The sequence below is a fragment of the Labeo rohita genome, chromosome 8 (assembly GCF_022985175.1).
Source record: "Labeo rohita strain BAU-BD-2019 chromosome 8, IGBB_LRoh.1.0, whole genome shotgun sequence".
Taxonomy (NCBI): domain Eukaryota; kingdom Metazoa; phylum Chordata; class Actinopteri; order Cypriniformes; family Cyprinidae; genus Labeo; species Labeo rohita.
Genome location: NC_066876.1, coordinates 23755402 through 23780345, shown reverse-complemented (window position 1 = coordinate 23780345; position 24944 = coordinate 23755402). Strand labels below are relative to the sequence as shown.

Sequence of the window (24944 nt, the reverse complement as noted above, 5' to 3'; positions counted from 1 at the left end):
AGTAAATTAAACTAATGGTTTAATCTACCAACACTGACATAGCACAGACTTAAGACATTTAGCACAGGCCGCTTTGTGTAAACATCATTTATTTACTAATTGATCATAAACATGACATTGGCAGCACATTTTGAAACAGCAAGCTTATTTATGGTCAGTGTTTTTAAATTGTTTGGTGTGCCATGTTTTTGGTTGCCAAATGCAGTAGCTGACCAATTTAGCCATAACACATACACATCTCTTTTGCACTGAATGGAGTTTTAAAACACATCTAGTGACAGTTTAGCACAGAAACAGCAATAGGCTGTTTAACCATCCAAGCACACAAAGGTCGCTGATAAACCAAAATGAATCTGAAGCTATTTTGTTAGCTTATACAGACATTAGACACAAATATTATTGATCAGTCAGTTTTATTGAATCAGCCCACCACCAGCACCATGCCATCTTTAGACATCAAAGAAGGTAATGAAATCAACAGTCAAAGAACAGGAGCCAGCCTGCCGAGTGGAAAAATACAAGGGTGTTTGGAAAAATGAGGGTGTTTGCATCCAGCCATTTCAAATTATGACAGCTAACATAATGCCCAGTAGAATCATGAACTTTTTTTTTAAGATACATGAGCCTCATGGAATATTCTGGAAGGAATTAGTGACAATATGATGGTCACAATAACACAAAAACACCTTTGGTCTCACAAACACTTTGAACTGAGTACAGCTGCTCTTATTCATTCAAAAATCACATACTTAATGACCAGTGAATGATGTGTCAAAAGTCACGTTTTAAGACAATTTAACTGTTTCAGATAGAGTTTTAAATCCAATACAACTGAATTATGTAAAAACGGGGCAGATCTGAACAACCTCCCCACCAAAGTATGTAACTAATGATCTTAACTGATGGCTCATTAATTGATGGATACGTATTAGATATTTAAAAGTGATTTTGTGATGCTATTAAAACAATAATATAATTTCCTTCCTGATAATATACAGTAGAAATGTGGACAGGCTGTAGGATTCTATGTATTCAGTACTCTGCGCATAAACTGTATCTGTTTTTATATTACAGTATAAAAGAAACTTTAAAATAAAGATTTGTCTGTCATCTGTTCATTCACTAGCAAACCCAAATCTAACTCCCATATGTCTATGTTCCTCCGTCTAGTCCTTCCACAGTGTCTTCATCCTTCAAACACTTTGAAGTGTCCACAGGGGACAGCTTGGTCCCTCAATGTCTCTGGAAGCCATGATGAAATAAATAAAGTGGAAATAAAAAGAGCTTGTGTGTCTTTGTGCAAAATCAACCAGCCAGCCAATGGTGTTTAAGCATCCCAGCCAGCTGTCATGCTATTGGCCGAAGTGTCGCCAAGGAGGAGGAGACTGCTGGACATTGAGGAGTGAGCTGTCTATGAGTCAGTGTGTTTTGTCATTCAGTTGTGTAGTTAGAGAGCACGCCGAGTACTCAGAATTCGTCTCGCGAGGCTCGGGATGCAGGCGGCGGTGTGTCCCCGGTGACGCTGTTTTGAGCGACAGAGTGAATTTGTCCCTGCTGGGCAGTTTTTTTAGCATACTGTCTGTCCCAGTCTGTGCTGATGGCCTCGTCATCCCAAATAGTGGAGGTCTCTGTGTCACTGAAGTAACCCGGCTCGCCCGTATAGTGTGTTGGGTACAAGAGCAGCGGTTCAACAGAGAAAGCACGCAGATCTCTAGGATCAAAGTGAGACATGTATGCCGCACTGGGAGAGAGACAGACAAAGAGCAAAACTGAGAGGCAATGCTAATTTTCAACAGCCATTACTTCAACACATCCTTGCTGAAAAAAAAGTATATATATAAAATGTTTAGTATATTTAGTATGATTTAATTATCCTATAATTGATTTAGCGAGGTAATCAACATGAAAACATTGCATTATTTGCTACACCTTACCCTAATACAACAGTAAATTCACACACTTGAGATATACAATGACTCTTTCTTTTTCTCTCTCACACACACACCACAAACACACAGAAAGTGAAGTATATTTGTACAGTAATCCATCTGTCTTATACCAATAGCCCTTCCCCCAAAACCCATCAATGGGAATTTTGTCCCTTGAATGTTGAGAACAGGAAGAACTGGCCCTTCCCAAAATTCCTCAAAGTAGGGAGAGGGACCTAGAGAATGCAAGACAACAGAGGAGAAGGACCACAGGGTACTGAGGGTGTTGGGCGAGAGAGAGAGGGGCCAGTAAAGGCGACACATGCTGGGGGTACAGCTAGTGCCGAGCAGGCCTCCCACTAGAGGGAACTGGGTAGAAAGGCAGTCATTGTGTGACCCAGCAGGGACACCATACTTTTTTTTTCCACTCTTGAACAATATAGCACTGTGTCTGTCCTACTCAGCAGTACAGCACTAATGTGTACCTCTGTGTAAAAGCTTCTGAAAAATATCTAGCCATACATCCATCTATATCAATTGATTGATCCATCTATCCATCCATTCTTCCATCTATTTATCCAACAATCTATCCATACATCCATCCATTTTTCTATATATCCATTGACCTACCCAACATCTATCTAATCCATCTATCCATCTTTCGATCAATCCATCATCCATCGATTGACCTACCTATCCATCCATTGATCTGTGCATCCATCCATTGATATATCAATGAATCCATCCATCCATTGATCTACCTATCCATCAATCAATCCATCCATCCATGAATGCATCAATCCATCTGTATATTCTTCCAATGATCTATCAATCCATCCATCCATCCATCCAACGATCTATCCATGAATCCATCCATTCACTGATCTACCTATCCATCAATCAATCAATCCATCCATCCTTGGATGCATCAATCCATCTGTATATTCTTCCAATGATCTATCAATCCATCCATCCATCCATCCATCCAACGATCTATCCATGAATCCATCCATTCGCTGATCTACCTATCCATCAATCAATCCATCCATTCATGGATGCATCAATCCATCTGTATATTCTTCCAATGGTCTATCAATCCATTCACCCATCCATCCATCCATCCAACGATCTATCCATGAATCCATCCATTCGCTGATCTACCTATCCATCAATCAATCCATCCATTCATGGATGCATCAATCCATCTGTATATTCTTCCAATGATCTAGTAGTCCATCCATTTATCCATCCATCCATCCACCTATTCAACAATCTATACATGAATCCATCCATCCATCTATCCATCCAATCTATCTATCTATCTATCTATCTATCTATCTATCTATCTATCTATCTATCTGTCGATGCATCCATCCATCTATCTATCTATCTATCGATGCATTGTTTTATCTATCCATCCATCCATCCATCCATCTCTCTGTGCATTCACCCATCAATCTATCCATCTATCGATTGATCTATTCATCCATCAATATATGCATCCATTGATCCATCCATCAATCTATCTATTCATGCATCCATCCATGTATCTTTCTGTCTGTCTACCTATCTATTATTCATCGATGCGATGATCTATCTATCCATCATTTTATCCATGCATTCATCCATACATTCATCCATCAATCTATCCATGCATCCATCCATTGATATATCTGTCCATCAATCTGTCCATCCATGCATCACGCTTACTTTGGGTGTTTGTTGAACATGACTGGCAGGAACTCATCCACGGGGAGCATCTTGCTGAAAGGCTGAGCTGCAAGGAGTTTCTTGGCGCCCTGCTGTGAAAGGGCATAACCTAGAGTCCAATATGAGTAATCAGCCTCCACCAGATTATTCACACCCTCTACAGACACCTCCGGCTGAGCTACTTGCATCCGCTTACGGCCCACATATCTATGGAGAGAGAAGAAGAAAGACAGAGATGTAGAAAGAGAAATATCAATTATGGGTTAGAAACCCATCTTATCATGTGCATGTTATTAGCTGGTGTTGTTCTTACATGAGGTCCCAGCTCAGCTGAGCTTTTTCAACATCTTCCATGATGGTCTGTAACCTCCTTTTAAATCGAGGCTCAAACCTTACATCATCCTCCAACACCAGCACATGCTGCAGACCCCTCTCCACTACCTATCACAGACACACATACAATGTACACAGAAAATGATTTGTCTGTTGAAAAATTGTTGCTCGTCTAGCTGAGATTAACTGGACAGTTATATTACACTATACTGTACGTTTGGCTTATAGAAACAGTGAAAAGACTAACAGAGGCCAAAAATAAAGACACAGGGTGCTCAGTGTGTCCCCCTTTTCTGTGTACATACTGTATATACAGAACTTACTACCAATACTGTCCACTTACTTCGTTTTAAAGTATGTGAGTGTATCTGTACCTGTTTCCAGATGAAGTGGTGGCTGAGGAAACAGCCGATCTCTCCACGCGTCAACACCCTACCAGAGTATGGATCTTTATATTCCGGCATCATTTCTATACCTAGAGCTTGAAGCTGAGATGTATTCAGAGCCCTGACAGGGAATATAAAAGGTCAGATCAACAGTTCGAATTACTTTCACTTAATTTGTTCTACCACATTTCAAAATACCCAAACATTAACATGATGACCTACTTCCCATCTACAGCATCCACTAGTGTGGCCTCAAGTCCCAGCACCGCCATTGTGTTCAACATTCGTTCCCTCCGGTCCACTCTCCGCTTCAGATTAATCAGAAAGATCTGAGTGGAAAAGAGAGGAGAGAGTCTGAGGAATGAAGCAGGGCAAAATAAGAAAATGTCACTTCAGAGAAGCTTAAATCAGCTGAAGTTTCGCTGGAGAATAACTATCGTGAGTGTCCAGTCAAGCAAGACATTCCAGAGATTCTGCTCTCTCACCTCGTCAAAACCCATCTTGTCCTGGGGTTTGGGTGGAGTAAAGAGAAACTCAGAGGGTTTTATGTTATGATCAACTGTAAAAAAAGACATTTTAGTCACATTAAACTGACATCTGACAATTATACAATGGAACATAACAAACTGTAAATAAAACGTGCAATTAATGAAGGCTGAAAATATAAAGTGTAAAAGAGTTAAAGTGCTGGAAAAAGGGTGGTTTATTAGGGGGAGTGGCCATGGGTGTGCTACTTATGGGCATGTGTGTTTGCCTATATTGTAGGGACTAGGCAACAGTCCCCAAGAAGAAAATGGGTTGATAAACATACTCTGTTGTTCCAAAGTTTAGGGTCAGTAAGATTTTTTTAAAGGGAACCACAGGCATTTAGACATGTATGGCTTAATATAACATAAATGATATCTCTTACTATTACAGAAGGTTTAAATGCTCACTGATACATCAAAAGGAAACAATGCATTAAGAGCCGGGGGGTGAAAACTTTTGTAATTTAAAGATCAAGGAAAATGTAACTTATTTTGTCTTCTGGGAAACATGTAAGTATCTTCTGTAGCTTCTGAAGGGCAACACTAAATTAAAAAAATATGATATTGATATTTAGGCAAAATAAGAAAAATGCATGCATCTTCATTCTGTTCAAAAGTTTACACCCCGGCTCTTAATGCATTGTTTTTCCTTCTGGAGCATCAGTGAGTGTTTGAACCTTCTGTAAAAGTTACATATGAGTCCCTCAGTTGTTGAAGATGAATCTCAAAATCATAAAGTCATTGTTAGAAACGGTTCAAATACACAAAAATGCTGAAAAACCAAATAATTTGTGGGACCTGAAGGATTTTTCTGAAGAGCAGCGGGCAGTTTAGTTGTTCAGGACAAACAAGGGACTCATGAACATCTATCACTAAACAAAAAAATACAGCTGTGAATCATTCAGGTAACAACACAGTATTAAGAATCAAGCGTATGTAAACTTTTGAACAGGTAATTTTTTATAAATTATTAAAACTATTATTTTCTCTTGTAGACTATATGTAAACGTCTTTTATGTGAAATATCTTATTCAGGACAGTACTAAATAAAAAAAAACATGCATTTTATTTTGGGAAAACAATTAACATTTTGCAGATTCTGCAAAGTGTATGTAAACTTTTGACCTCAATTGTCTACAACGTTACAAAAGATTTCCATTTCAAATAAACGCAGTTCTTTTGAATTTTCTATTTAAAGAATCCTGAAAAAGAATCATGGTTTCCACATGTTACACAGCACAACTGTTTTCAACACTGTTAATAAAAAAACTGTTTTTGAGCACTGTATCAATCAATATTAGAAGGATCATGTGACACTGACTAGAGTAATGCCTTCTAAAATTCAGCTTTGCCATCACAGGAATAAACTACATTTTAAAATGCATAAAAATAGAAAAGTTCTTTTAAACTGTAATTTTCTGATCAAATAAATGCAGCTTTGCAAAACATTAAAGTCTTCTTTAAAATGCATTTAAAAATCAAAATATCTTTTAAACTGTTGTGAATGAATGTTTATAATGTGTATATAATATATCCATGTTTAATGTGTATATAACGTGTGTGTGAATGATAATACTCACTCATGGCCTCAGTGACGGTGTGTGTGAAACTTTCCTCCTCATCTTCCACACTCTGCTGGGCCTTCAGAGGTACAGGCAGAAAACCGTAATGTTCTCTGTTACACACGTACATCTGTACGCCTATACAGAAACAAACAACAGCATAAAACAGACACTTCATAAAATGCATCTGCACGCAAACAATGTATCTCTCACATAATTCTATGTACCCTATGTATTCAGCCCACCCATTACAACGAGAAACATAAGTGTTACATCATCAGTGTGTTTGTGTGGTTTAGTGCTGTCATGGTTTGTATTCATGGGTGTGTTAGGAGTCATGGTTTGTCGGCTTTGTGTTAGCTGTGTGTGCGTATGTGATTTACTGTAAATCTGCATGCTCTCTCTCATAAACATTATTTCTTTAATGGAACATTCACAAACACCCAAAAAGGCCATAAAAATGCCCAGCTGGAGCTGGTTACATTCGCCACAAGATAATCAAACATTAAAGCTGTTAACTAACACAAACCCTGCTCAGCAGCATATACTGAGCTGGACAGTTGGAGGTGCAGTGATTTATGTGTTAGTTTCTGATCCGTGTCTGTTCTGGGTCTCAAAAACTGAAGAAGGCTACTCTTAACTGTTTTCATCTGTTTGCTCTGAAAACATTCTGTGCTTAAAAGCACACATTTCCAAAACAACTCAAACAGTTAAATAATAAAATAGCAACACTTGCAGTGTAGAACACATTTTAAATATTAATTTACACAACAACAACCAAAAAAGTCACTTCACATAAACGTGTGCATTTAGCAGAATAATACATAAATAGAATAAATTATACTTTAAAAGTGTCTGCTAAATGAATAAATGCAATGTAAAATATACTACTGTTTGTTCATAATGCATTCATATTATCATTTTTGATATTTAAATTAAAATTATATCATTTAACCTAGTTCAATAAATGCCAGTTGTTCATTGTACCTAATCCATTAACAACCTTGAATTATAGTGAATTACACCTTACTTTAAGCTGTTATTTATAAAATATTATATAATCCATATAACCATATAAATCAGAAGAATACACATCATTTTTAATAGACTGTTGTTAGAGCAATCCAATGGAGATCTCTCACCAGCTTGTCGTGCAGAGAAAGCAAAGACCATGATATCATCAAACGCCCAGCTGTAGTCAGGATGAGGTGGGTGGAAAGCCATGTCAAGTGTGGCGCTACGCCTCAGATCCAACAGGAAGGTGGAGTGCACCATTGGAACCGAGAAACAGCCCAAACGCTTCCACTCACGGATAGGCTGGTAGTCTGGGGTGCGCTTGTAATATCCCTGAGAAAATGACAGAGACATTAGGCTATTGAAGCGTTGCTGCATTGGTCATAATTACAATTTAATTCTAAATGTTGAACGTACAAATTAGTTTGGATGCATTTTAAAGAACAGCAATGAATCTTGCCTTAAAGGGATAGTGCAATTATCATTTACTCGCCCTCATTTTATTCCAAACCTTTATGACTTATCTTCTATTGCAAAGTCACAAAAGAGGATATTTTGAACAATGTCAGTAACCAAAAAAGTTTTGGTGACCACTGAGTTCCACTGTATAGAGAGTTTGCACTTACGTTACGGTTTGGTCAGTTACTCAGATGCGCGGCCATATTGGCGATACTCAGATGTAAACAACAGCATGGATTGCACGGTTAATGTACTACTGAATACGTTCAGTGCCGCTCATATGGCCAATTGATGACGCATCGTGAAAACACTCTATAGAAAAAAAATCTCAAAATGTTCCACAGGTGAAAGAAAGTCATACAAGATTGGTAGTATGCAATAGTGTTCTAAAATGAGGAAGCAAAAGTGTTTGTTTTTTTTGTTTTAATCAAATGTAAATTCATGTCCCAGTGACATTTTCTTGGTTAAATAAACATTACTTACACTATCAGAAAAAAAAAACATCTATTCTATATTTTTACATCAACAGTGTCATCAATATTCTATTTATTAAAGCCAACATTTATTCTAAAATAATACCTGAAGGTAGTAACAATTTTAAAAAATATATTTATTTGTGAACTTATGTTCATCTATTTTTTTAATAATTAACTTTTAACTATTTTTGAATTTTTCGGATCATCAGTCATCAAAGCTTGATAAATATTGGTCACAGACACAGAGATTTACGTTAAATTTCACCAAGCTGATTACTCACTAAAACTCCTACAGATCATGTTTTCAGATCATTTTAAGTCTTATTTTGACGTAACAAAATGCTTATATCTAAGAGTGTGAGCTGTTTTCTTACTTTTTAAATTAGCCTTCCCATTAACACTATTACATTGTTAATTCAGACTGATTTGCGAACAAACTCAAAAGGCAGAATTTATAGTGTAAACCAATCACAGCCAATCATAACCAGTCATATTCAATCATATCTCAATGGAGGCATTGCCTCCTGTTTTGTGACTTTTCCCCATTAATTTTCAATTACCCCCACCGAACTCACCGCATGCTTTAGGGGGTCTGTTAAAACTCAGTGGGGTCAGGGGAGGCGATAGAGACCCGGAGTCCCGCTGTTACTTTACCTGCTGGTGTCGCTGTTGGACAATGTTTCTTTAGAAAAAGTCATTTATACACTTTTTAATGTTATATTTTGTAACATTGGTGTTGTTTTATTTTTGTACTAGGAATTTTTTTCTCATCCAATATTTTGAGGAGGCACTGCCTCCCTTGCCTCCTCGGAGGAAAAGCTTCCTGAGGATTGAAAAACTAGAGGGTGAGTAAATGATGACAGAATTTGTATTTGTGGGTGAACTATCCCTTTAATATATTGCTCTTTGAGCCTGTTTCTGAGGTAAATACAGTTTACCTGAGGTGTGATGCCACACCAGAAGTTTGAGTAAAGGGATCGGGAATCCAACATGGGTGCTACCAGTGTGAAATTCTCTGCCATCATGAGATCCAGCACCCGTGGGTTGGTCAGGAGGTTATCACTGTCGACAAACTGAGAGAAAAAGAGAAAAATATAGTTGTAGTTACGCATCAAGTATCACATGATGAATACAGTTGGAGTAACAGTACTTGCGTTTTCTTTTTTTAACATGGTGTAACAAATGCAACACAAGTCAATTATGACAAGAAAAGCAGCATGACCTCACCAGTATATAATCAGCCCAGCGCTCTCGTGCAGCCTTCAGTGCCGCCTGCCTGAGCTTCATTACATGATTGAAACGAGAAGGAGCCCAGTGTTTCGGCCCCCACTCATCCGTGTATGATCTTATACATGAAAAAAAAAGATGCGTAATTTTGGAACAGGATGACAAAATAATTAGAGAATTCACATAATTTTTTAATCCCTGTTCTGGAAATCATTAGATTTGGATAGGAAAGACATTAGTAGACTGTTTCAAATTCCTGACTTAAACAGCCATTAGATCTAATCGACTCTGAAACCTCTTCTGAAACAAGATGTTTTCAACCAACCGTGGCTCCTCCATGGGCCTCCACTCAACATAATGGTATCTGCTCTGCCTGTTCTTCAGCCATTCCCTTAGCATGGCTGTGGTGTTGTCCACATTATGGTCCGTTGCAGCCCTTGAAGAAACGACAGGAGAATTTACTTCGTTTTAACATAAACCCGACTATCTCCAAAAACAGCTGCTCATCAGAAGCAGTGAAAGAGCGATGCGTCCCTCAGGCAAGGGTGGAAAAGTGAACAATGTGTTTCGAGTCAGTGTTTCCTTCTTCTAGAACTGTGGCAGAGCTCGATAAAACTATTAAAATTCACATGAAGATGTCAAAAGTGCTATCTGACAGTGTTAGCAAGCAACTAGTGCTGGATTCCCAAGGCTGATAAATTCCTCGGGCACGGTTATGGGCTTGCAAGGAAGTGAGGAACTTAACAACAGCTTGCCAACAGCAGCTTGTGAGAGGTAAAAGACTTATTGTCTAAGTTTAATGTTAGCATTTCAAGAGCCTAGCATATGTTAATAGCAACTCAAAGGTAAAGCGCAGATTCATAAACATAATACTATACTATGCCTTACAAAAACATTATGCAAAGCAACACAACAAATTAATGTTTGGACTAAATTAAAACCAAAATCGAGTAGATTATATACCAATTCAATGCAAAGACGCGATATCCCGTGTTCTACGCAAGTTGAAAACTGTAAACGTCTACTTTGACACCTCAGCGATTAATCTAGAGCGATGACGCGATGAGAATATTCGCTTCGCGTTTGGTGTGCACACAGCAACGGTGTGACAACAGTAAATTTTCCCAGCACTACTACTCTGTGGCTTGTGGAGATTGCATGTAAACACTGACACAAGGACACAAACACACACAGTGTCCTCAGTTAAATCAGGGCCGTTTGGCTTTGCCAGTGGAAACCTCCACTGCACAGTGACTCTGCAGTGAAACCATGAGGGAAAGAACCAACAAATATTGACATCACCTCAGTCGTCACATTCACATTTCCTCACCCCACCTTTACCAGAAATAAAATTCAACTGGTGCATATATTCATATTTATAGAGCATTGCAGGATGTTTTGCAGCAGCAGGATGACACTTAAGGCAATGGGAAAAAATAATTCGGACTTCATTTAACCTAATGTGCAGACAAGAGCAAAAACAGTTAAATGAGTCATAATGATAATAAAAAAATACAAAAAGCCTGTTCATAACCAGCCTTTTTTTCTTGTTTTCAAATACTAATTATACATCCCTTAAGCAGTACAGGCCCAAATTTAGTTAAGAAGCTAAGTACTTAATAAACTTTACTAAATCTACTGAGCTTTATGCTTTTAAACAAGAAAAACATCTGTTTACAAAATATTCTCTTTAGGAAAAGTCTATTGACATCCTTTAAGAACCAAAAAACAAGGCAAAACATGAATATATTCTCTGAGGAAAAGTCTATTTTGTGTTATGTTTTTTTAAAGAATATTTAGATACTTTTAACAAGACAAATATTAATTTAAAAATGTTTGTTTGTTTATTTTTAGGGATTTTCTTTTCCTTTTTGACTTCAAAATCTACGCCCATGTCTGCCTTGAACATCTGCAGTGAATAATACTATAAACACAAAAATACACATATAACTCCCACAAACAAACATTGTCAGACAACAGATAACAGTGTATGCCGTGTGTGCGTCTAAGTAAACTCATATTATTATGCGCTCTTCGTCTTTAAAAAACAAATGATAAACCAGCTATTCGCCATCACAACTGCTATTTTGTCACTCACACAAACACAGACTATTACTTAAGCAAGACAGTCTCGCTCTTAACATATGCCGACAAAGAGCCCTGAAACTACAGGCTAAGGTGATGTGTGTTCCATTTCCGGTCTCTGGTGTTTCTAGCCAAATTAACATATTTTCCAGGCCGATAATATAATGTTAAACCTGCGCACATTTTATATTTAGTTATATTGAAAAAGTAATTTTTTTACCCCGTTTTAACATGGATTTCTATGGAAACCGGAACACGAAAGGACCCAAACAGAAGTTAGAATGCTTCATGGCGTCGCTCATCGGTTACTCAGGAAATAACAGCAAAGAGAACAGACAATGTCAAGCTTGATAAGCAGTCTGGTTCTTTATCACTGGTTTGAAACACCTGACACACAGGTAATGACAGTGTCAAAAAGATCACTGGTTTCAGGCACACACCACTTTTCTGATGACTTCAGCCAATGTAAGTGTGCCACAGTTGTTTTAAAGGAAAACAGGCCTTCGAGCTGCAATAATTTTTCCAAAACAGCTGTGAAACATCCTTTAAATCAGACTGAACAATGAAGCAGAAAACCAAAAGAGCGCATGCATGTGCATTTTATTATATGAGGATAAATACACGTGTATTCGGTTTTCTTTGCATGCAAATCTTATACTTGTGCTCAATTCTCTGTTTATTCTAAGTCTGTATTTATATGAATAAATAAATATGTTGTGGTTTCGTCACACTGCTGCAACCGATATAAACATCTGGAATACACGGACACGCTGCATCTCTTCAAATGACTCTCTAATGATTGCGCGTGTTCTTTCTCCAGCCCTCCTGGGGAGAGACCCACCGTGACAAAGAAACTGCACATATACACATAGTGAAGTATGCAAGTGTCCCTGGTGAGAATGATGATTTATTATTTATGCATGACTTCATGCTACATTACTATATGTTTGCATTATGTCTGACTGTAAATGGGGAACGAGTAACAGTGTCTGGGTCATATTTCTCCCAAAATCAACACAAAAAGACTACATTTTGCAAGGAGAAGAAAAATGTTATGTTAGAAATATAAAATATATTTTAGTATATAACATATTATATTTGACAACTCTGCTCAGAATTATTCTTAACTGTGATTCTCATTGCTCTTTGTTAATAATAAATAATATAAATTATTTGTATTCAATTTATTAAAAGTGCAAAACAACAAATACTATAATGATTCACAAATTCATTATAAAAAAACTGCATTACAGATATGGGAATTGGGGAATACAAATGTGCTAATAATCAAATCTCATAAAACTAATGTCAATAATAATAACTTTAAAAAAATAGTTCTCCAAAAGACATCAGTTTTCTTTATACATTTTTTTCCTTACATAATTATAATAATAAAAAATATGCAGACATGCTTTTTGATTCACCCAAATGTAAGCAAATTTGTGCTGATGTGAGTGTATTTCTGCCTGTTTAAAGTCTTTGAGGCTGTGTCTTAGCTGTGGCCGCAGGGGGCAACACTCATATTCATGACCAGACAAGTAAACAGCCTGAGGAATTCGAACCTGCCAGCATATGAATGACTCAAACTTCTGGTTTTTAAAGGTTCAGTCAGTCATATATCCAGACAGACACATTCTCATCACCTTTCACTCTCACCTCTCGATCCCTAACAAATTTCCACACCCAGGGGCAAAAACAGACTGCTCACACTAACCACGTTACATACACTTTCTAAATAGGCTCTGTATTCTTCAATATTCTTTAGGTGCTTTTCCCAATCTGTATATTAATATATATTCATTTCTAATGTTTGGGAAACAAATCCTCAAATCCTCAGTCCAAGCTGCAATTAATCTGATATTTTACTGTTAAAGGAAACCTATTATGACCCTTCTTATAATATGTAATATAAGTCTCAGAATGTGTCAGTGAAGTTTCAGCTCAAAATACCCCAAAGATAATTTATTATATAATTATATTATATAATGCATGTCTCTTTAAATGCAGATGAGCTGCTGCTCCCCGCCCCCTTTTCCAGAGCAGGGCTGTGTCTTTACAGCTAGTACCTCAGATACTCTGCTAAAAAAATCTGTTTGGTTTTGATTTTCTTGTCTATCACGCTGAAATCATGTGTTTTAAACTATATTAGTTTAAACTTCTGATAAAGGGTTTTCAGAACGCACACATCCGAAGCACGCTCACAGACAGCAGTTCTCACATGACATGTGAGTACTAAACTAAGTTCTCTTTCATGTTTCACTGCACTTAAACTGTCAAATACACACAGGTTTATGTTAAAAACACAAATGAGATACAAAAACTGTCAGTTTTGTCTGTAAAGGTACACAGCTAGGAAAGAAATCACGTTTATATTAGATCTGTGTGGCAGCAGCATAATATACAGTAAATAAATCAATAAATCCACTGCTTTCTTGTCTCCTCTGAGGCTGGAACTCCAAATAGCGTTCTTTCCTCATCTGTGCAGCCAACGACAGAACAGTTAGCATGCTTTGCTTAAACTTCTGCCATGGCGTTAGAACTGGTACACAGCTGTTGCTTGGGAAAACTAAATGGCAGCGCTGTGGGTGAAAACGTAGATTAAGGGGCGGTAATATTATATTAAGAGCCCCTATCTACATCACAGTGGAAGCGAAACCTGAGTGGCTCATTTTTTCACATGCTTGCTGAAAGTTACTGGGTTTTCCTTTTCACGTTTTCTGAGCAGGACCTGATTACTGTACTTAAACATGGAAAAGGTCAGATTTTCATGATATGTATCACTTGCAGTAATCTGTAAGTGGACCTCATGTTAAAGGTGATTAAAAGTGTTAGGGATGTGTATGTGTGTGTTCGTGGCAGTATATTTAGCTCTAGGTTTTGTATGTGTGCGCTCCTGCTGAGCTTGGAGGAAGCAGGACTTTGCTTATAAAAACCTGATTTTCTCTTACCGCCCTTTTGAAGTTTATTGTAAGTCTCGAGCTCATTATCTGACTGCCTGAGGCTCACTCTCTCTTTTTGTCTCTCTGTTTCTCCTCCATATGTCCTTACTGGCAGCATCTGGATACCACATGCTACTCACCGCTAAACACGCACATCTTATACTTCCTCCACCTGCATAGTACAGCCATCAGAGATAAAAAGGACTATCCCCAAATAAAAGAAGCAATTTAGATTTTAGAAACACAGATGACAAAATTTTTTTAGTGTTTAAAGCTGCTCTGACAACACTGAAATAAACTTCCTTCTAGGCTGATTACCCATTCCAACTGTAACAATGGCTCTGTCGTATTAAGATGAGCATGTGAGTTTATAATGAGAGAGAACGGTCTTGTAATAACTAAGAACTGTGTCCTCATAACATAAATTTGAAAAGGCATCTTGATCCTCTATTCTGGCCTTTCATCCACACTGAAGCTGTGCTTTTGTCCAGCGAAAACTGAGCTTTTTAAAAATGTGAAAAAATATTGAATGGAATTGAAACAAAAGTTGCCAACTCTCAATGAAATTGTCCATTAGTTTAAACATAACCAGGGTACATACACGTGTATGTGTGTGTTTGCTTTGCAGTGGCTCTGCCCCCATTCATGGCTGACGTGGCTGCTTGGCTCTGTAGACTGAGGAGGGGGCAAAGGGGCTCGTGAAACCTCTGCTGTGCTCAAATTCCTCCAGCAACCCTCTGTCAACACAGCTCCGCCATGTCACACACACACAAACACAACTAGAGTGTGATGCCAATTCATCCCCCCTCATGACATTCAAAACATCTTTTTTACAAGTACATAATCACATTGACATTAAAGGTACCAATGCATTTCATTTGATACAGCTGCACGCTAGATCCATCCAGAACATTTTAGCTTAATCTGCTTTTAAATGACTCAGTGTTCTCCTAAACATGTTTTGGAGTTACAAATCCGATAAAAGCAACAAAAGCAGTCAAATTAGTTGTATATACACATCTGTAAAGACAGAAATGCTTTTCTCAGAGTGCATACAGGATAACCCACGATTCCCATGGTCTCACCTGATACACTGACAAAGTTCATTAAACATTCACATGACACTCACTTCATCTTCCTCAGAATATAAACACATCTGTAAAACACTGTGACATGTATGTGACGTGTGTTTATTCACAGAACAAGAGCAAGATGAATAGACAGTGGAAAAAAAAATGAGAAAGGGGTGTGAGAGAAAAAGATTGAAACAGTGAGAGGTAGACAGATAGATTGATTGCTTGCAGTGCAGTGCAGACAATGTAAGTCATCCCAGTGGTTTACCAGAAGGATGAAACCAGCAGAGAGCAATAAAACTGCATTTCCCTTCCAACAACATAAACCTCTGTCACCTTGAAATACCTCAATATATGTCCCTGCGGATTTGCTTGCTTCATGGTTCATCTTTTGTCAATTGTGCCATTTGGGACAACCTAAAACAACTGTGTCGGTCTGCAACGGTGCGTCTGTGACGGTGACAAAAATCCCAAAAAGTTCTATATAACAGCTGGATAAAATTATGCAATAGCATTGCAAATATGTCATTAGCAGCTGCGTTGGAAGCAGAACATTTTGAGCCAACGACGCAATGAAAACGCTGCAATGTTTTTGTTTAATGCTGTTTATGTATGAATGTATGCGTGTATGTGTGTATACATTATAGATTATTTATGTATTGATTTATTTTGCAAAATAATGCTAAAAATCTGGTGTCAGTGTTTTTTTTTTATAGAAAGTAACTGAATTAGCATATTAAAATGATTTCTGAAGGATCATGTAACACTAAAGACTAAGGTAAACGCAGCGGAAAATTTCGTCACAGGAATAAATTACATTTTAAAATATATTAAAACATACAACAGTTGTTATAAATTGTACATATAGCTGTAAGCAGCAATTATTGGGGTTCAGGCACTTTAAGGCATTTACGCACATATGAAAAAAGACATTATTTTGCAAGCCTGTAACCACCTAAATCAATTATTTAAAAAAAAAAACACATTTGGCAAATCCAGGTAATTTACCATAGAAATATTATGTTTTTAACGTCTATGACTGTTATAGCGCCAGATGTGGTCCGATCCCCTTAAAACGTTGTATGCTTTATAGGATTTTGGGTAAATTTGAACAGGCCCCTTTTCTAAACAACCCTGTTATAGCTTTCCAAAGGGTAAATTTCAACATTTTGTTTTTATAATTATTGGCCTAGAGAGTCCAGAGAGTTGTTTTTTTCCAGATTGAGCAAAAAATAAATAAATTTTGCTGTAGTGTGTCAGTAAAAAAATATCGGTTTACATTTCCAAACATTCTGTTTGCCATTAATTGTAATAATCTAGTGAGATTTTTGTTTGCACAAGGAGTCTGACAACAGCCAGTGCTCCACACAGACATCTGATCTCACCATCATCCAGTCTGTCTCTGGAATGACATGAAGAAACAGAAAAACTGAGACAGACTAAATCCAGAAGAACTGTTTCAACATCTCCAAGATGTTTCAAGTAACCTACCTGCAAAGCGACCTGAAAAACTCTGCACAAGTGCACCTAGGGCAAAAGCTACTTTAAACGCAAAGGATGGTCACATCAAATGCTTATTTATTTTAGTTAATAGAAGTTCATTGATAAAGAAAATCTATTTATGACATTGTTTTTGACAGCATCCTCATTTTATGTGCCTAACTGCCTAAACATTTGAACAGTACTGTAGCTTTGTAGGTGTAGGTCTCTTAAAGCATCTCGGAGATGTTGCCACAGTTCTTCTGGATTTAGTCTGTCTCCGTTTTTTCTGTTTCTTAAGACAGACTGGATTGAATGATGGAGAGATCAGATCTCTGTTTGCACAAAGAGTCTGACAACAGCCTGTGCTCCATACAAAAATCTCACTGGATTATTATAATTAATGGCAAAATGAATGTTTAGAAATGTAAACTGATATTTCCTACTGACACACTACAGCAACAGACTGACTTTAACTGACTTTAAACCATTTTTTAGCTGATGAAAATACTAGTGGCCTAGTTTTTTTAACATCTTCTCAATCATTTAACAAACAATTTGATTGACAGCAGTGGTTCTAGAAGCAAAGTCATCTGGAATGAGTTCTATCTGTTAAACTGTTGCAATCGATATCGCCCCACAGTAGCCGATTTCTTTCAAATTTCTTTCAGACTTTTGGGGCCGTGAGTCGAAAAGGCCGAACAGGACAAATGGTTGTGCAGTTATAGCCATTTATATGTTTTTTTCCAACTTATAGCGCCAATCTTTCTGCTCCGATTTGGTTTCCAAAGACGTAAGACACTTTTAGGAGTCATTAGCGATGTTGTACTTTTGATCACTGTAGCGCCCCCGTCAGCACAATTGGGGTAAGCCTTTGTCACGTTGTAGGTGGTGCGAGTACTACCATCCCTCCAAGTTTCAAGTCTCTACAAACTACAGTTTGGTCTGCATGATCAGTTTTACGCGGAAATTGCTGATCAGGGACCATTCTAATGATTACAAGAGGAATATAATAATATTTCACAACATCACAGTTTTTACTATTTTTGATCAAATGAATGGAGTCTTGGTAAACATAACAAAGATCTTTTCTCATATCATCAAAGATGCTTTTTAGGCCTAGATTGTGTAGTTATGCGTAGTTACGGCCTTTACTAGCAGGTTCTAATAGGGTTGTGCTAACAAGCGAATCTTGACACCTTAGTCTGACCTACTAAGTTTAAATAAGAGTTTGAACCTTGACACAGTCTCTTATGTTGTTACAAGGTTTTTTAACCATGCCATTTTTACATAACAGCATTGTACAGATTATTTGGTCACCTGCCCTGACCCAAAACACTGCACACCAATAAACTACTATTCCAGCTCGAATCTAGACACCCATGACTAAAGTCAGCAATCGTCCTGCCGTCTGGACTTTTGCGCACTATTGTTCCTCTACACTTGGGTTTTGGGTGAATGGGATGGACAATTGAGGTAACCGTTGTTGGAAAGAGCAGAAACTTGTTCTGGACATATTAAAAAGAACAAGAGTAAAGGAGAACTGCAAAAATCTCCAAGTTAGGCTATAAACCCCACCGAACACTGAGCCAGGGTTTTAGTTACAGCAAAGCTCATGCAAGCCTATAAACACAAACACACTCACAGCTGTAATGGCATACATATAATTATTTACAGATCTGACCTTCAGATCAATACCCAACATATTTCTATTCTTTTATCAGGTCCTTTATTATAGCTATTCACCATGCTATGTTTAACTCGCCAAAATGCCCAGCATTCCTCAACAACACCATCATAACTGCTGGAACGAACACCTGAGTCTGAAGGAAAACTGCTTGCATCGGTTGTCAGAAAAATCACATCATACCAATAAGGTAGTAAACCAATAAAGTTAGTAATTCTGACTGGAAGTTGAACAGTCATGCCTAACATGACTTAGGCACCATTAGCTTGAACACCGTTTTGCTAATTACAGGACTGTGCCTTCAGGGAACAAGACGCTGGATTCACACTTTTCAGTTTTTATTACTTAAGACTGCCTGAGACATTAATCAAGATGCTGTCAGAGGAGATGTTAACTCTGTCTCTCGTTATAGCAGTAACAATTCTCTTCAGCAGTACAGTAGCTTAACTCATGCCAAAAAGCCAAACAATCACAGAAACTCTAACTGAAACCAAAGTCCTTTTAAACAGTGATAAAATGGAAGCAGAGACAGATCTTTTCTTCCTCATTGTACATTCAAGTGAAACAGCTTATCAAAAAAGACTTGGTTCTATCCATCAGTCGACCATCTATCTTTGTAAGTAGTTACGAGGCATACAAGTACAGCTATTATTTACTTGAATAAAAAAAAAAAAAAATCTCCAAAACGGTTTGGATTACAGCAACAAATGTATAAATGTCGCTTATTCTGTTCAAATGATGCTATTTAACAGTATTTTTCAGGCTACTCACGTTATTGCACATGCAAATTCTAGTGTAAATACATTTCATCCACTTCATAGTGATCCAATCTGACATTCTTCCAAAACAAAGTGGGGCAGAGAGATGTCATTGTGGGTGACCTGTGCGCGTGGTCAATAGGGATGGAATGTGGTTTGTTAGGCCACTCGTGGTGCCCCTGTGTAATTTTCAATAGTTCCCCTCCCCTGCCCTTTCCTCTCACTCCATCCTTTCTTCCCCCTAATTCCCCACATTCTTTCGCAAAGCAGTGAGACTTTCAGCCTGGCATCTGACTGCTCCGTTTGTTCAGTAAACTCCTAAAGGTCTCCATAATAGTACACATACACACACATACAAAAGTCCAGCTAAAGTTGCAATAAAATAAAAATTCACCCTATCTTTTTTTTCTAAATTACAGTTATTTTATTGTGAACAAGTAATCCATGCGTGTTTAATTTTTTTGTTGTTGCTGACTTGCAACGTTTAATCAAAATGTCACAACCAGACCTTCTGGTGAAAATGACACACTTCTCTCTGCTGACATATGCAAGTCTTCTGCTCCTGCAGGTTTGCATTCACCTGCATCCACTTTTGATTCCAACGCCTACATCTCAAAATCCAGTCAACAAACGATGGGCAAAACACCCGGATGTATATCACAATGGACCCTGACTGTGATGACGCGTTTCAACGGTCATCGGCATTGTAAATCTCAGTTTAAGCAAATGTTTAGTAATTAGTTAACGCTAATGCAAGGGGGGTTCTAATATAGTGTCTATCCACCTTTTCCTTCAACTCGGAAGTAAGTCTCTGGGTGAGACTTCCGGTTTGTTAGCCATTATAGTGAAATAACGAGAAGAATAACAATGTGCAGTGAACGGTAAAACTCCACTACAAACCAGTGTGTTCATAATTAAGATAATGCATTAAAACAACATAGTAAGACACACCAATTTGCAATATCAAGCAGCAAACCAAGCTGTTTTGTCAAGCTAAACATAGCTGGACGCAGATGAGACCGGAAACCAGACCTATAAAATTTAAAAATGGCCATGCGTGCTCTTACGGGATAGGTAATGATGGTAAATTTGACATTGTACTCGCTTCTGACTGCCGTTATGCCATTTTTCCTTTTTTTGAAAGTCGTGAAAATACTATTATGGAGTTTTTCTTTGGCTATTTGAGCAAATGGGAATGCAAAAACTAAATTTGTGGAAGCCTCCCATTCAATACTATAGAAGTTTACCCAACTAGGATGACTTCTGCTGCTGAGAAACCTGGAAATGTGAAAAACGTCTGCAATGAAATTGCAAAAAAAAAAACTCTGCTACTACTTCCATGCAACTTTAAATTCAATACTAAGTAGTAAAGACTGCCTATATGAAAACAGTTGGTTAGTCTGTGTTAGTAGAACTTAGCCTGTATTATGTCACAAATGATATGCAAAAGGATTCAAAATGTATTTCACTTCATAATGTGTGCCTCTCCAGTTAAAACCTGCCAGAAGAAACATGTAAAAAATGGTAAAACATAAGGCATAACATAAGTAGAGTGTACAGTCAGCCTAAAAACGTGGAACTGAATGTTTTCCAATCAAAGCAGTTCTGCTCAGATGGCGGAGTGGCATTAGAGACAAGAGGAAGCTGAAATTAAAGTCGTGTTTGTGTGCTTCCAACCTAATGATTTGGAAAGAAATGTAAATCATCTGTTTACCCTAGGAAAAGCTGAAGGGAAGTGAGGACAGCTCAAGATGATGCTCATCATCTGTGGTATATGAAACTGAACAAGAAAGTGATAAAGACAAATACAAGAGGGGGACGGGGTATCTGAATCATTTGTGACCCTGGACCACAAAAGCAGAAGTAGCATGGTATATTTTGTAGCAATAGCCAACAATACAAGTATGGGATAAAATGATCAATTTGTCTTTAATGCCACAAATTATTACTATATTAAGTAAAGATCATGTTCCATGAAGATATTTTGTACATTTCCTACTTTAAAAATATAAAAAACTTCATTTACGTAACTACGAATACGTTGGTAGTATGTATACTCACATACAAGTATGTTTTCCACCAGCGTTTTCAAGTAATATTTCAGAAGCAACAAAAGTTTACAAGTTTAGAGCAAATAAACACAGGCATATGCCGTCAACCCTGGTGAAAAAACCAGCATATGCTGGTAGGTATGTTTTGATGCTGGAATGCTGGTTAGGTTTTGATGCTGGTTTAAGCTGGTCCTTGACCAGCAACATGACCAACAAAAACCAGCAAAGGACCAGCTTAAACCAGCATCAAAACGTCGCTTTTAATGTATTCATTATCACACACTGACATTAATAGTATGTCACAAAACATTTAAGACTGGTGGTAGAGGCAGTTGCGCGAAACGAACGTAAACTTGCCACTCGAAAAATACGCTGACAGAAATTCTCCTAAAACTCTAATTATGAAGAAAACCGACAGGACATGCTGCTTAGCCAGCAAATGCCTTTCATCTTCATTTAACATGTAATTAAATCCGTGCACACACGCGTGGACAGAGTGCAGTAAAACCGCTTTAACAGGTCTGCTTCACGCAGACAGCGGCGTCTCTGTTCCTCTATCTGCCAGAAGGTTTTCATTAACCAAACCTTACCTGCGCGCACTCCACAATAACTCCACTATGTAGCAGACCTTCTCAGTTTTCAACCACCACACTTGCTGCAAAGCAAACCATCTCATCACACACACATGATGCGTTCTTTACATCGGCACAGTTTGGAGATTCTCACCATATCGCAATCCGGTCCTTCGGGTAGTCCAGGCGGTCGATGCAGCCCAGGTAGTACGGCAGGCTGTGCGCCGAGTTCCGAGCTAGAATCGCGATCATGACTTTGGGCTTGAGCAAGGAGGACTCGGGCACGGGATTCAGGTCCTGCACATGAGCCATAAGCTCCCCACGGCAGTTTTGCGCCATCAGCGCGCAAATCACAGCCACCATCGCGAATCCCTCAGCCGGCATCTCTGCCTGATGGACAACGCTGTCGCAACCTGAGCGGGGTGTGTGAGTGAATGGGAGGCTGAAACACAGAGAGGGTGTGTAAGGAGGGGTAGAGAGAGGTGGAGAGGTTACCTCTTGACGAAAGCGGGTTGCCTCCTCCAGATTTTCACAACCTTCATCATGACGGATTATTGAGGCACTAAATAAGGTCTCAATTGCGTTAAACTGCTTAGTGATATAAATCAGAACATGAACGCTTTTTATTAGAATATATTTCATATGAAAGTAAACAAAGTGTCGTGTGGGCCATACAGAAATAAACGGCTGTCCCACAACCAAAAACACATTTAATTTTTTTTTTTTTTTTTTTTTTGTTAAAAAGTGTTTTTTTAATTCTTTTAAAAAGTTCTAATAATAATAATAATAATAATAATAATTAAACTTATTTCATATTTTCTTTGTAAATTATGGAACTTCATCTTAAAAAAAAAAAAAACATTTTCATGTTCATTGGCTGAGACTGATTTTAACTACACCCCTACATTCATGATCAGGAAACATTTGTATGTCACTCTATAATAGCTACATGGTGAGTAGACCCCATCATTTTGAGGTAAATGTGTTCAAAAGTCTGAAAACAAGCACATTTTTTTGGAAGTTAACAGTGTGCTAGGTAACCATGTGCTGATTAGCATCTTTGAGCTAGGTTCAAAAGTATCTAAAATTGTCACAACTGAAACATTTGGTGGAGTTTTGGTAGTGGACATCTTTGGGTTTTTTTGGGTGTTATCCCATAAATTTGTCACTTCTGAAACAGTCACAACCAAAACATGTCCTCAATGTTTCGGTAATGACAAAGGGGAAAACATAATCTTCATATTTGGGGGAAGATAAACAAAATTTTAGTACAGTCATGCAATTTTTTGGTAATATGTTTTGGTAGTGTTTTAGTATGCAAGTACATTTCTGTAATGTGATGTGGTCACTACCAAAACATTACTGTCACTACAGAAAATGTAGATACACACAAATTAATGTATATATTTAAGAAAAATATGTTACGTACAAAATATTTTTATTTAAATATAATATAAATACATGAATGTGCTTGTATTTATATATACATAATAATCACACAGTACACATATATTTAAACAAACTTTTTTTGTATGCGATTAATCGCGATTAATTGTTGGCTGTTATGTGCAGACTAATGAATGAGTAAGTTTGAAATCAGTATAATCAACTTTTTTACAAAGAAAAATTGGATTCAATATACAAAAATCTCATAAATTACACTTGAAATACTGAAGATGTAAGATGTAAACAAAATTTTGACAGGTCAGTATAAATATTACCGTTCTTGTAGTGACAAATTTGGGGAGAGTATATTCCAAAACTTTCTGAAAATACAATATGAGAATTAACTGCACAATTACTAGAAATGGCTACATTGGATATTGTACAATCTGTGTAATATGTTTTGAAGAAGACATTGGCAATATTTGCAATGTACAAAAATAAAAACTTCTGTGCAAAACATTTTTTAAATACACATTTAATAACGAAATTATATATAATTGTTTTTTTTCTCTTACTTTTGAAACACTGTTGTCCAGAGCACTTTATTCCCTTTCGTTTCGCCCCATTCTTTCCACATTGCTCACTTAATTTATCCATCAGGTGCTTGATCTCATTCCATTCGCGTCACTTGTATCCCAGCACTTCTGAGAGCTCAGTCATGACATCATCCAGTTCACTACAGCTGACACCTGCTGCTTTTTCACACAGCTTTTATTTAATATTTCAACTTGAATATCAAGCAGTAAGCTGTATTGTATACGATAAGGCAGTTGATTAAGGTTTTGACAGAAACCCCGAAAAGACAGATTTCTCCAGGGACGTTTGACTATAACGCGAATGCGTTATAAACATTTGATCTAATGGCGACCCCTAGTGTTTAAAATTGGAAACGAGGAATAGAGTATAAACGTAATGGTCTTGTAAATTAACTGTTAAAGACTTTTTTTGGTCTTTTAATCTCATTTAGCATGTTAATTATTCTGTTCGGTTAGCCTGCTGGAGTTTGTTTACCTTGCTAACGACTTTGGAAAGATGTTAGCATGTACCAGTTGGACATACTAGTTAGCTGTTAGCATTAATACATTGTGCATTTTGAAGCGAAAAAAGGTTCACATATGGTCAAATTATATATTAGACACAGAACACACCTTTAAAACGGCCAGTGCTCTGTCAAATCCATATTTGACATTACAGGGAGATATAAATGTATGTTTTTATCATTCGGCTGACTC

The 24944-nt window shown here is 37.5% G+C and overlaps 1 protein-coding gene across 1 annotated transcript; it reads right to left on the bottom strand.

The window, feature by feature from the left end:
- Positions 1-116: 116 nt before the first annotated feature.
- Positions 117-24501, bottom strand: colgalt2b (collagen beta(1-O)galactosyltransferase 2b). Its single transcript, XM_051118146.1, has 13 exons — positions 24228-24501; positions 22421-22708; positions 9948-10058; positions 9623-9740; positions 9334-9468; positions 7589-7793; positions 6465-6584; positions 4843-4916; positions 4580-4686; positions 4346-4478; positions 3952-4079; positions 3639-3845; positions 117-1741 (listed from the first exon to the last, which is right to left on the bottom strand). The coding sequence occupies exons 1-13, from the start codon at positions 24287-24289 to the stop codon at positions 1468-1470; spliced, it is 1962 nt and encodes a 653-aa protein (XP_050974103.1). The 5' UTR covers positions 24290-24501; the 3' UTR covers positions 117-1467.
- Positions 24502-24944: the final 443 nt, after the last annotated feature.